Genomic DNA, 14,304 nt, shown 5'->3' on the forward strand with positions numbered 1-14,304 from the left:
CGGACCTCTGCCAGTCTCTATGGGGGTGCCACAGGGTTCAATTTGCGTGCCGATTCTTTTCTCTGTATACATCAATGATGTCGCCCTTGCTGCTAGTGATTCTCTGATCCACCTCTACGCAGACGACACAATTCTGTATACTTCTGGCCCTTCTTTGGACACTGTGTTAACTAACCTCCAGAAGAGCTTCAATGCCATACAACTCTCCTTCCGTGGCCTCCAACTGCTCTGAAATGCAAGTAAAACTAAATACATGCTCTTCAATCGATTGCTGCCCGCATCTGCCCACCCACCTAGCAACACTACTCTGGACGGTTCTGACTTAGAATATGTGGACAACTACAAATACCTAGGTGTCTGGTTAGACTTTAAACTTCCAGACTCATCATAAGCACCTCCAATCCAAAATTAAATCTAGAATTGGATCCTATTTTGCATCAAAGCATCCTTCACTCATGCTGCCAAGCATACCCTTGTAAAACTGACCATCCTACCGATCCTTGACTTTGGCGATGTCATTTACAAAATAGCCTCCAACACTCTACTCAGCAAATTGTATGCAGTCTATCACAGTGCCATCCGTTTCGTCACCAAAGCCCCATATACTACACACCACTGCGACCTGTATGCTCTCGTTGGCTGGCCCTCGCTTCATATTTTTTGCCAAATCCACTGGCCCCAGGTCATCTATAAGTCCTTGCTAGGTAAAGCCCTGCCTTATCCCAGCTCACTGGTCACCATAGCAGCACCCACCTATAGCACGCGCTCCAGCAGGTATATTTCACTGGTCAACCCCAAAGCCAATTCCCCCTTTGGCCGCGTTTCCTTCCAGTTCTCTGCTGCCAATGAATGGAACGAATTGCAAAAATCACTGAAGCTGGAGACTCATATCTCCCTCACTATCTTTAATCATCAGCTATCAGAGCAGCTAACAGATCATTGCATCTGTACGTAGCTCATCTGTAAATAGCCCATCCAACTACCTCATCCCCATATTGTTATTTATATATTTTTGCTTCTTTGCACCACAGTATCTCTACTTGCACATTCATCTTCTGCACATCTCACTCCAGTGTTTATTTGCGAAATTGTAATTATTTTGCCACTACGGCTTATTTATTGCCTTACCTCCTGAATCTTACTTCATTTGCACACACTGTATATAGACTTTTGCATTGTGTTATTGACTGTAGGTTTGTTTATTCCATGTGTAACTCTGTGTTGTTTGTGTCACACTGCTTTGCTTTATCTTGGCCAGGTCACAGTTGTAAATGAGAACATATTCTCAACTGGCTTACCTGGTTGAATAAAGGTGAAATAAAACATTTTTTAAATACTGTATGTGGGAATGTCTTATGTCCATCCTACATGTAGTGTTGGTACATGGAATATTCCTCAACTGCATATATCATAAATTGCTATAGCAAATAGAAGTATTATGTTCAACTGACATTTTCAGATAGTATTTTGACAAACACACTTTGGTGCTTACAATTCATTCTCTATTGTCATGGACTTGGTGAGCACTGTCATCTGTGATCTTTGTGATATGACTTTCCATAATAAGCACGTACTGATGAAACTGTCACTTAATATTTTTTTCTTAAAGTCTACAAACGCTTACCTTTGAAGATCTTCTTCTTTTGGCAATACAAAAGGTCCAATCTTCACAATAAATGGTTGCTTTGTTCGATTAAATCATGTTTTTATGCATAAAACGACACATTTTGTAAAAGGCTTGTGTCGTGAATTCCGTGTCCTTCGACGTTCAACGAGACATGGGATGCAATCAGTCACACAGCATTGACGTTATCTAGTCATGGTTGGTTTCATTGAAATCCTTTGTTTGTTAGTAACACAACGACACCTGATGGCTCATGTTAGACCGAAAGGAGGTGATTTGAACCCAGCAAACAATGACCTGTTTACAGAGCTGAGGAAGCGGGATGTGTGGGCTTGTGGCACCATTCGGCCCAATAGAGTGGGCTTTCCGAAAACCAACGTGAATGACATGCCTAAGCGGGCTGAGCGGGGTACCATGAGATGGATCCGTGAAGATGGCCTGCTCTTTGTGAAGTGGATGGACACCAGAGAGGTGGTCATGTGCTCCAGTATCCACAAGTCCTTCACTGGAGATCACGTCGTCAGGCATGTGAAGGACGCTGCTGGGGTGTGGACCACCAAAAATGTCCCCATTCCAATATTCTCACCTGTGCTTCTTTGAATGACTGTATTACTGCCCAATCACCACTGATCCTCTTGAAATCTTGCTTGGTAGATAGCCAATGGGCTGAGGTAAATGGAAATAGCGAATGTTTGTATCGGGGAAGACCAGCTCTTCACCGAAACGAGCGTAACGCAGTCTTTCGCCATTGGAATTTCTACCAGAAGGAGACATTTTCTTTGCGCGACGCAGTATTTAGTCAAGATAATTTTCCGCTCTTTTATTGAAGTAATTATGGCGAGTAAATCTGTAAAAGCAAAGTCCAAGTATACGGATCTCCATGAGATTATTTGCGAGATTGAACGAGAAAGTGACACAGAATTCCCAGATGATCTATCAGATTGTGTGTCGAGTTTGGAGTTTGAGGACATGTTTATGCATGGTGAGGATGCCATTCTCGATTGGTAAGTATTTCTCATGCAGTTGTTTGAAATATTTGACATATATATGTATATATATGTATTATTATTATTATTATTATTATTATTATTATTATTATTATTATTATTATTATTATTATATGCCATTTAGCGGACGCTTTTATCCAAAGCGACTTACAGTCATGTGTGCATACATTCTACGTATGGGTGGTCCCGGGGATCGAACCCACCACCCTGGCGTTACAAGCGCCATGCTCTACCAACTGAGCTACAGAAGGACCACACATTGTGTGTGTGTATGTATATATGTGTGTGTGTGTGTGTGTGTGTGTGTGTGTGTGTGTGTGTGTGTGTGTGTGTGTGTGTGTGTGTGTGTGTGTGTGTGTGTGTGTGTGTGTGTGTGTGTGTGTGTGTGTGTGTGTATATATGTGTGTGTGTGTGTGTGTGTATGTATATATGTGTGTGTGTGTGTGTATGTATATATGTATGTGTGTGTGTGTATGTATATGTATATGTGTGTGTGTGTGTGTGTGTATATGTGTGTGTGTGTGTGTGTGTGTGTGTGTGTGTGTGTGTGTGTGTGTGTGTGTGTGTGTGTGTGTGTGTGTGTGTGTGTGTGTATATATGTGTGTGTGTGTATCTAAACATGAAATGCTTGTAGAGGTGGCCACATGGCTTTCCCGTTGCCTTGTGTCTGAACCTCACCTGAGTGATTTACATTCCCTACTCTAATATAATCTGTTTCTGTGTCTTTATTTCACAGTCCCAGTCCCTCTGATTCTGATTGGGAGCCCCCACTGAAAGGAGCTGGACCATCTAGCCGGACCCCTGCTGTCTCCGGCTCCACACTTACCCCCGCCCTGCAAGGTGTGAAGTCTGTGAAGTCTGTGACAAAGAAGCGGAGGTGGGGAAGGGCTAAACCTGCAATCAGAGAGGAGGAGGGTCGTTGGCACTCTGTGTTGGAGGATGTGTTGCCTACACCTCCAGTATTCAGACCGAAGAGGCCAACAGGGCCTCAGCTGGACATGACTTCTAAGTACAGCCCCATGCAACTTTTTCAGCTGTTTTTCACCTCGGCAGTTGTTGATTCCCTGGTGTCGAACACAAACAAGTATGGTGCTAAGAAGCAGGCGGGCAAGAAAGAGGGATGGAAGCCCATTTCCATTTCAGATTTTTTGGGGTTCATGTCAATGGTCATTTACATGGGTCTTGTGAAGCTACAATCCCTGAAAGACTACTGGAAAACTGCTTCCCTCTATCAACTGCCTTTCCCATCCACGGTCATATCATGTAAAAGGTTTATGACAATCTCAGGGGCGCTTCATATCAGTGACCCAGAAGTTGATGAGGACAACGAGAAGAGAGGCACAGCTAGGTTTGATAGGCTGTGCAAAATAAAACCTCTCTACCCCAGCATCGTTGAGGCTTGCAAAGCCTATTTTCAGTCTGCCCAGAACATTTCCATCGATGAGAGGATGGTAGCTTCAAAAGCCAGAATTGGCCTAAAACAATACATGTGCAACAAACCAACTAAATGGGGTTACAAACTGTTTGTTTTGGCTGATTCGGTGTGTGCATACACATGCAATTTTTTTGTTTATGAGGGGAAGAGCAGTTTTGCGACCGGTAATGGACTTAGTTATGACTCTGTTATGCAGTTATTAGATTTTCAACTGCTGGGGAAGGGCTACAAACTTTTTGTGGACAACTTTTATACAAGCCCTACCCTGTTTTACAGTACTGAGGAAGCAGGATGTGTGGGCTTGTGGCACCATTCGGCCCAATAGAGTGGGCTTTCCGAAAACCAACGTGAATGACATGCCTAAGCGGGCTGAGCGGGGTACCATGAGATGGATCCGTGAAGATGGCCTGCTCTTTGTGAAGTGGATGGACACCAGAGAGGTGGTCATGTGCTCCAGTATCCACAAGTCCTTCACTGGAGATCACGTCGTCAGGCGTGTGAAGGACGCTGCTGGGGTATGGACCACCAAAAATGTCCCCATTCCTGAAGCAATCAAGGACTACAACAAGAGCATGGGAGGTGTAGACCTCTCTGATGCGCTTATAGGATACTACAATGTTCTCCACAAGACAATGAATTGGTACAAGACATTTTTCTATCATTTCATTGACATTGCTGTGGTGAATGACTTCATCCTCCAGAAGGAAATGGCTCAGAGCTGTGGACACCCCCCCCATCTCACAGCTAGCCTTCAGGGAGCTGCTCATCCATGAGCTTGCTAGCTACAGCAAGTCCACTGTAGCACCTTCTGTTCCCTCTACGTCTGGCCCCTCTGCTCCAACCAGTAGTGTTCACCTGCCCAGATTCATCTCTGCAGGCATGAATGTGCCTCAGGGCAAAAAGGGCACAATAGGGAGACGTCGTTGTGTCCTTTGTCACAGGAAATGCCCCATCACCTGCACCAGCTGTTCAGTAACCCTCTGCTTTACAGCAGAAAGAGACTGCTATTGGGCATGGCATCAGAAGAACAATATTGTGTAGAGGACTGAGGGTCTTCACAATATTGTACATTATACATTGAATGTGTGTAAATAGTTTACCCTTGTTATTTGAAAATGTTTCAAATGTTAATTTTTTGGGGGTGTATGTTAGAATGGCATTTGAGTGTTTTGTATATAGTCATTTACTTCAATGTATCACTGTACCAATTCGGCCACTTGGGTACATTTGGGCACCTTGTGTGGGACACCTGGGTGACTACATGCTCAATGTCATGTAGCTCACTCATTCCTGAAGATATCTTTCTGAAACTATTTTCAAACACTGTTGCCATCTTATGTTCTCCATTTCTACCACCCACAGCATCCCATCTGTATGTTTGGATGTTCTTGTTCAGTTGAAAGATGATGCAGCAACAATAAAAACAGAAAATGAATGTTAAGTACTTAGAACTACCTCCTATTATTGTACATAAATATTAAAGAAAAGGGTAAACACAACACTGGACTGAACCCCCTAATTGTCAAACAAATATTAATGTACAACAACATAGAAGATACATGACTAGAGGCTATGCAATATGGGTGTATATCCACTGTATGCTTCTTAGGTGTGCAATTGACATGACCAAGGAGCTATTGCAAATTTGAAACTATGAAAAATGTAACTTCCACTGTGTGATTTTACAGTACACAAGAGTGTGCAATATAGGAGGGTTGTCAGTGGACATTAGGTCACATGACCAAGGAGCTATTGAAATTTTACATTTTGAAAAATGTACAATTATGTGAGATGAAAATAGACAACCTCAAGGGTGTGCAATGTGTAGCGCCACTGAGTGGACATTCTGAACCTTGTCACCAGGTCACATGACCAAGGAGCTATTGAAATTCTACATTTGTAAAAATTCCTTTAATCTTGTGACATGAAAATTGACAAACTAAAGGGTGTGCAATGTGTGTCTATGCCATTAGGTTAGCTACAACCAGTTTTGAGTGTTAGGAGTAATGGTTAAACAGCTATTGAAATTTGAAAAATTTGATTTGTCACTATGTTGACGATCCCTAAGTGCAGTTGGTGGAAGTAAGGAAAGCTCGCTCGTGCTTGTTCTGCCAACTATGACTCATTTGTTTCCATTCGAAACGACGGGCTGTGATCTATGTTAGTTCAGTTATAATTAACTTTGATGTCATTACATGAGAGGTTGACGGAACCAAACACAAATTAGAGGTGGAGGGAGGTAAAAGCTAAAATCATAAAATCGCATTAAACAAAATACTACAATACCCATAATGCATAGTTTGCGGACATGCCTTGACGCACATTGTGTGCACATGCGCTGTTCTTGTGGAAGAGCCGGTGTATCATGGCGACATACGTGGATATTCTGAAGAGCGAGTTTCCCGAAATTGACACCGAAGTGTTCGAATATATCACGGGTAAGAGACTGTAAATTAATGGAGATGGTGTGTAGATCCCGTACACTTTAAAATGCCACGGGCTTGATGAGTGGCGGACGACTTCTTTGCCACGCGAAGTAACGTTAGCTAGCATAGCCGTACCACACAACATTGAGGCACAGTCAAGGGGTGACTATCTAACGTTAGCCTACACGTAACATGCCGGTAGTTAGCTAATAATCGGCCTATTTGAACCACTAACCAGATGAGCTAGGCTAGCCATGTTTTTGCCTTCAATTAATAGCCAACAAAAGGTGGACGTTTACCGGCATATAATAATAATTAAATGGACTAGTAATATTGCGATTTTCATGGGCCCAAAGTCGCAAAACAAAACGGGAGTTAAAACAACCTCAGCCTAAACCTGAACAAGGAGAGGGGTGGGCTCAGGTTAGTGAAAGCGTAATTTATCAGTGTATGGGGAGGTTGGGGGTTTGGATATGAACCCGGACTGCGTTTCAAACTCAAAGCAGACAGCCCTCAGCCCTTGGGGGTGTCCCCTCGGCCATATGTCGTCGGTCCAAATGATTAGCCAAGCAAGGGAAGTATGCCAAGTAAGCCGCTCAGCCCTCGTTTTTAATGGAGTTTGCGAGTGTACAATCATGTTCACTTCAGGGCCTAAAACGCCCCATAATTCAATTCGCCATGATTGTACATCCGCTAAGAAAATTCTGCCAAAACATAAAACCTCAACATGTAGTCAACATACAAGTGTAAGTAAAAACTAATGTAAATAAGTTAGAAATTGTGCAACTAATGCACAAAAGTCCCATAAAAGTAATGTTTGGTTAGCTTTTGGAAATTGTGGAAATAAAAGTTTTTCCTTCTTCAGAAGCAACTAGGCAGGCTAACGTTAGTTAGCTAATTAATTTGCTAGCTATCATACAGTAGGCATATTAATAATTATATAGTTAATATACACTGCTCAAAAAAATAAAGGGAACACTAAAATAACACATCCTAGATCTGAATGAATGAAATATTCTTATTAAATACTTTTTTCTTTACATAGTTGAATGTGCTGACAACAAAATCACACAAAAATGATCAATGGAAATCAAATTTATCAACCCATAGAGGTCTGGATTTGGATTCACACTCCAAATTAAAGTGGAAAACCACACTACAGGCTGATCCAACTTTGATGTAATGTCCTTAAAACAAGTCAAAATGAGGCTCAGTAGTGTGTGTGTGTGGCCTCCATGTGTCTGTATGACCTCCCTACAACGCCTGGGCATGCTCCTGATGAGGTGGCGGATGGTCTCCTGAGGGATCTCCTCCCAGACCTGGACTAAAGCATCCGCCAACTCCTGTACAGTTGGTGGATGGAGCGAGACATGATGTCCCAGATGTGCTCAATTGAATTCAGGTCTGGGGAACGGGCGGGCCAGTCCATAGCATCAATGCCTTCCTCTTGCAGGAACTGGTGACACACTCCAGCCACATGAGGTCTAGCATTGTCTTGCATTAGGAGGAACCCAGGGCCAAACGCACCAGCATATGGTCTCACAAGGGGTCTGAGGATCTCATTTCGGTACCTAATGGCAGTCAGGCTACCTCTGCCGAGCACATGTAGGGCTGTGCGGCCCCGCAAAGAAATGCCACCCCACACCATGACTGACCCACCGCCAAACAGGTCATGCTGGAGGATGTTGCAGGCAGCCAAACGTTCTCCACGGTGTCTCCAGACTGTCACGTCTGTCACGTGCTCAGTGTGAACCTGCTTTCATCTGTGAAGAGCACAGGGCGCCAGTGGCAAATTTGCCAATCTTGGTGTTCTCTGGCAAATGCCAAACGTCCTGCATGGTGTTGGGCTGTAAGCACAACCCCCACCTGTGGACGTCGGGCCCTCATACCACCCTCATGGAGTCTGTTTCTGACCGTTTGAACAGACACATGCACATTTGTGGCCTGCTGGTGGTCATTTTGCAGGGCTCTGGCAGTGCTCCTCCTTGCACAAAGGCGGAGGTAGCGGTCCTGCTGGGTTGTTGCCCTCCTACGGCCTCCTCCACGTCTCCTGATGTACTGGCCTGTCTCCTGGTAGCGCCTCCATGCTCTGGACACTACGCTGACAGACACTGCAAACCTTGCCACATCTCGCATTGATGTGCCATCCTGGATGAGCTGCACTATCTGAGCCACTTGTGTGGGTTGTAGACTCCATCTCATGCTACCACTAGAGAAAAAGCACCGCCAGCATTCAAAAGTGACCAAAACATCAGCCAGGAAGCATAGGAACTGAGAAGTGGTCTGTGGTCACCACCTGCATGAACCACTCCTTTATTGGGGGTGTCTTGCTAAATGCCTATAATTTCTACCTGTTGTCTATTCCATTTGCACAACAGCATGTGAAATGTATTGTCAGTGTTGCTTCCTAAGTGGACAGTTTGATTTCACAGAAGTGTGATTGACTAGGAGTTACATTGTGTTGTTTTTATTTATTTATTTATTTCACCTTTATTTAACCAGGTAGGCTAGTTGAGAACAAGTTCTCATTTGCAACTGCGACCTGGCCAAAATAAAGCATAGCAGTGTGAACAGACAACACAGAGTTACACATGGAGTAAACAATTAACAAGTCAATAACACAGTAGAAAAAAAAATGTAAGTCTTCCCTTTATTTTTTTGAGCAGTCCTGGCAAGGGCGGTCCATTTAAAAAATAAATTCCTCGCCCCTTGCCCAACAAGTGAATACTCGTCAGACGTCATGGTGTGTGGTCCAAACACTTAAGACACACCCTCAACCCTCAAATTTGGTGGACACTGATAAACTATCATGACGTCTGACGAGTATACACTTACACTTCCAAACTTTCGAGTGGTGTCTCCCAGTGGTGCAGCGGTCTCAGGCACTGGATCTCAATGCTAGAGGTGTCACAACCTTTCCTGGTTCAATCCCGGGCTGTGTCTCGTCCGCGGTCGAGATTCCAATAGGGCGTTAAATTGGCCCAGCGTCATCCGGGTTGGGGGAGGGGTTGGCCGGGGTAGGCCGTCATTGTAAAATAAGAATTTGTCCTCAACTGACTTGCCTAGTTAAAAATAAAGGTTCAAATAAAAATAAATATGCCTTTATCTCCGTGAACTAATTTAGACTAAAAGCCAATTAATGCTTAATCCAAAAATCTGGTCGCTGGCTCCAAATGGCGGTTATGACAGAGGCCCTTCATCAATCTACACCCAATACCCCATAATGACAAAGTAAAAACAAAAATATCACATTTACATAAGTATTCAGACCCTTAACCCAGCGCATTGTTGAAGCACCTTTGGCAGCAATTACAGCTTCTATTCTTCTTGGGTATGAAGCGAAAAGCTTGACACACCTGTATTTGGGGAGTTTCTCCCATTCTTCTCTGCAGATCCTCAAGCTTGGTCAGGTTGGATGGGGAGTGTCGCTGCACAGCTATTTTCAGGTCTCTCCAGAGATGTTCGATCGGGTTGAAGTCCGGGCTCTGGAAAACATCCCCACGGCATGATGCTGCAACCACTATGCTTCACCATAGGGACGGTGCTTGGTCTCCTCCAGATGTGATGTTGGCATTCAGGCCATAGAGTTTAATCTTGGTTTCATCAGACCAGAGAAACCTGTTTCTTACCTTTTGGCAAACTCCAAGTGGGCTGTCATGTGACTTTTACTGTTGAGTAGCTTCCGTCTGGCCACTCTACCATAAACATCTAATTGGGGTGCTGCAGAGATGGTTGTCTTTCTGGAAGGTTCTCCCATCTCCGTAGAGGAACTCTAGAGCTCTGTCAGTGACCATTGGGTTCATTGGTTTCTTTGTCACCTCCCTGACCAAGGCCCTTCTCCCCAGTTTGTTCAGGCAGGTCAGGGGGCCAGCTCTAGGAAGAGTCTTGGTGGTTCCAAACGTCTTCCATTTAAGAATGACGGAGGCCATTGTGTTCTTGGGGACCTTAAATGCTGCAGATTTTTTTTTGGTGCCCTTCCCCATATCTGTGCATCGACACAATCCAGTCTCGGAGCTCTACGTACAATTCCTTCGACCTCATGGCTTGGTTTTTGCTCTAACTTTCACGTCAACTGTGGGATCTTATATATACAGGTGTGTGCCTTTCCAAATAATCAATTGAATTTACCACAGGTGGACTTCAATAAAGTTGTAGAAACATCTCAAGGAGGATCAATGGAAACAGGTTGCACCTGAGCTCAATTAGTCTCATAGCAAAGGGTCTGAATAGTTATGTAAAAAACGTTTTCAGATTTGTGTGTTTAATGAATTTGAACACATTTCTAAACCTCTGTTTGCAGTGTCATTATGTCGTTTTGTGTGTAGATTGAGGAATTTAATTTAAGTCTAACGTATCTGAATACTTTCCGAATGCTCTGTGTACGCGGACACCCCTTCAAAGTGGTGTATTTGGCTATTTCAGCCACACCCGTTGCCTACAGGTGTATAAAATTGAGCACACAGCCATGCAATCTCCATAGACAAACATTGACAGTAGAATGGCTTTACTGACAAGCTCGGTGACTTTCAACGTGGCACCGTCAAAGGATACCACCTTTCCAATAAGTAATTTAGTCCAATTTCTAATCAGTAAACTGTAAGTAAACTGTAAGTGCTGTTATTGTTAAGTGGAAACGTCTAGAAGCAACAACTGCTCATCCAAGAAGTGATAGGCCACACGCTTATAGAACGGGAGCACCGAGTTGTGTCCTCGGTTGCAACACTCACTAGTTCCAAACTGCTTCTGGAAGCAACATCGGCATAACAACTGTTCTTCGGGAGCAATGGCCGAGTAGCTGCACACAAGCCTAAGATCACCATGCGCAATGCCAAGTGTCGGCATTTGTGGTGTAAAGTTCGATTGGACTTTGGAACAGTGGAAACGAGTACTCTGGGGTGATGAATCACGCTTCACCATCTGGCAGTTCACTGGACAAATCTGGGATTGGCGGATGCCAGGAGAACACTACTTGTCCGAATACATAGTGCCAACTATAAAGTTTGGTGGAGGACGAATAATGGTCAGGGGCTTATTTTTATGGTTTGGGCTAGGCCCCTTAGTTCCAATGATGGGACTTTGTGGCAAACGGAAAGCATTCCCAGAACATTGCAGGCTGTTATATCAGCAAAGGGTGGACTAACTCCATATTAATGGAATGAGAGATTTGACGAGCAGGTGTCCAAATACTTTTGGTCATGTAGTCTGTCTTTTTTTTGTTGCATTGGCTGCGTCTCAATTCACTGCATCTGCCTATTTCGCAGAGCTAGAGTGGTGTTTGTCAGACCATGAAACATCATTAAAATCAGTATTCTCACAAAATCGTCTGGAGCGTCTTGGAACTCATCTGAAGTCGGTACAGCCGATCTGCCAACTTCTGTCTGTAGCGTCCGTATAGTTTGGATTACACACTAATATGACCATTCTGTGCAAAGGTGAGACTCACACAAAAATGTACATGTCGGTTGTTTTGCTCATTTCAAAGTCCCCGGTACCAGTTGAAAAAATTAATGGAAGTGTATATAAGGGACTGTTTAGTGCCAAAAATAAGGAGTTAAAATATAGATATTTTTGATACTATAAGGGGTCTTAAAATTCCAAATGAAATAGAAAAAAATAACCTTCGTATGACCATAAAACAATTCTATATTGCTTAGTAGAACCCCCCAGGCATAGACTCTTCATGGGTAACTACACCCAAAACGGCTCCTAATGTGGTTTAAAGGGATTATTCAGGATTTTGGCAGTAAGGCCCTTTATTAGGGCCCTATGAACTCCTTTTTTTCCCCCGAAATTACCTTTTTTTGTTATTTTTTTCTGATTTCTGTGATTTACGCACATTTGATCATCAGATAGTGTGTCTAATAATGTGAATAAATAAAACAGCAAACATTGAATAAGATATAACAGCAAATGTGTAATGATGCAATACATTGCACTATTCTTTTTATCAAGGCAAGTGCTTCAATACAGAGTTCTACTAAGTGTTTCATTATAAATGAAAAAAGTAATGCAAGAATCTAGGAAACAACGCAGCAAGAAATAGGCAAAACCAAGACTTACACTTGTGTAACTTGCATTCATTGTTTTTGTAACATAAAGTGCTTCACATAAGTGTTTCATTTACAATTAAATAAAGATTCATGCAAGAATCTAGGAAATAATGCAGCAATAGGCAAACTCTATGGGACTATCTTATGAGCTCCTACGTCTGTCCATTTCCATCTATCACAGACATCTCTATTGAAGTACATGATTGTCAGCCACTTTGTGTTGAGCTCGGTGAGAGCCTCGCTTGTCTGTGAGTAGAGTCTTGTATTTGCTGGATCTCCTCACAGTCGACTGAGCTGACTGTAGGGCACTTCAACTTCTGCAGCTGTTGGGAATCTTGCACTCAGGCCCCTCCAGTAATCAACAAGCTCCAAAGCATATGAGGTCTCCCTGGACAGTGCTGATAGGCAATCCATTCTTCACTGAGCTCTGTTGAAGGGCTTGCCATGGGTTTCAGTTGTGTGTAGACTTCAATCTGCTTTTCCATGGCTGGAGCCTGCCTAGGATCGAACACCCTAGCCAGCCTGTAGACCTCTCTGGCTGGATGTATGTCCCAGTGCTTTGACAACTTTGAAGGCCAAGTGGAATGCATCATGGAGATGGTCAAGCACCTCCCTCCTCTCTCCAATCCCCATCTTTCTCAATAGCTCATCTGTCTTGGCTCCATACCCACATGTTTTTTCCGTTCCATTCACTAGGTAAGAGCCCAGGTCCTCCATGACATTGTAAGCAGACACTGCTGTGGGACGTTGGGTTCCTTACAGGATTGACAGAGCTGTCTTCAGTTTGGAGCAGCTGTCCGAGAGGAAGGTTATCTTATCAGTGAGGGCCTTTCCAGCTGACTGAGGATGTTTGTAACTGCCTGGGATGATGACTTTTCTGCCAACAAAAACTCTACAGATGAACATGCTCTGAATGGTACTTCACTGCCTCAAACCAGCTATTCCATCTGGAGGTCACTGCTTCAGGAGGAGCCTTGGCCTGCACAAACTCCTTCATAATGAGGAAGCTCACCTATCTTCTCTTTCTGGCAGGCTTCTTGAAGGAGACCGATCTCATCCATGTCACAAGAGATGCAACTTCAGAGAAGTATTTGTAGCGCTGCCAGGTCTCACCCACCAGATTGATGACATGGCAGAGACAGGTTACATGGACACTGTTGGGCATCACTCCTATCAGAACCTCCTTGTATGTCTTCAGGCAGTAGGAGACATTATCTGTGACCACTTCCCAGACATCATTCAGATTCAGATCGTTGCTGTGGAGGGAGGCTAGTGTTGCTTGGGAGAACATTGAGTAGTTGCATCTGTCCATGAAAATGACATCTGCCAGAAAGTACTGGTTTTCAACACCTGCAATGAAAGATAAGGAACAACTTTGTTTTAACCTAAAATAATATTGTGATAAGTGTTAAGTGTTAAATAAGTGTTATTTAAATGAAGTGTTAACACAATATTGATACAGCGATAGTTAGCTAGATGGAGAGGCAGACTGCTGCTGACATAATGCATTACTATATTTCACCACGGTAGCTCGTCGTTTGGAATAACACAATTTGCATGTGGACAATTCACATTGCAGAATGTAAATGTAGGTTATTGCAACTGTATATTAATAGGTTAAGTTCAACTCACCAATGACAATGTTTAGAACGCTGCAATCCCTTTGCATCTGTTGTCTCGTCAACAACCACCGCAAACTTCTTCCCGCTGATCTTCTGTCGAACGGCAGTCATATGTCGGTCAAACATACGGGGCAGGTGAG

General features: G+C 43.6%; 2 protein-coding genes across 2 annotated transcripts in view; both read left to right on the forward strand.

The window, feature by feature from the left end:
- The first annotated feature begins 1,847 nt into the window (after positions 1–1,847).
- LOC123994042 (piggyBac transposable element-derived protein 4-like) lies at positions 1,848–5,507 on the forward strand. The gene is made up of 2 exons (XM_046296524.1): positions 1,848–2,628; positions 3,368–5,507. Exons 1-2 carry the CDS (start codon positions 2,300–2,302, stop codon positions 4,389–4,391), a joined length of 1,353 nt encoding a protein of 450 aa, XP_046152480.1. The 5' UTR covers positions 1,848–2,299; the 3' UTR covers positions 4,392–5,507.
- An 846-nt stretch (positions 5,508–6,353) lies between these two features.
- The window catches only part of LOC123993155 (ATP-binding cassette sub-family F member 3-like), a 29,185-nt gene continuing 21,234 nt past the window's right edge, over positions 6,354–14,304 (forward strand). Inside the window, exon 1 of the mRNA XM_046294999.1 lies at positions 6,354–6,504. Coding sequence (XP_046150955.1) covers positions 6,432–6,504 — 73 coding nt within the window. The 5' untranslated portion in view covers positions 6,354–6,431. The remainder of the gene's footprint in view (positions 6,505–14,304) is intronic.

Source organism: Oncorhynchus gorbuscha, linkage group LG13 (assembly GCF_021184085.1).
Source record: "Oncorhynchus gorbuscha isolate QuinsamMale2020 ecotype Even-year linkage group LG13, OgorEven_v1.0, whole genome shotgun sequence".
Classification (NCBI taxonomy): domain Eukaryota; kingdom Metazoa; phylum Chordata; class Actinopteri; order Salmoniformes; family Salmonidae; genus Oncorhynchus; species Oncorhynchus gorbuscha.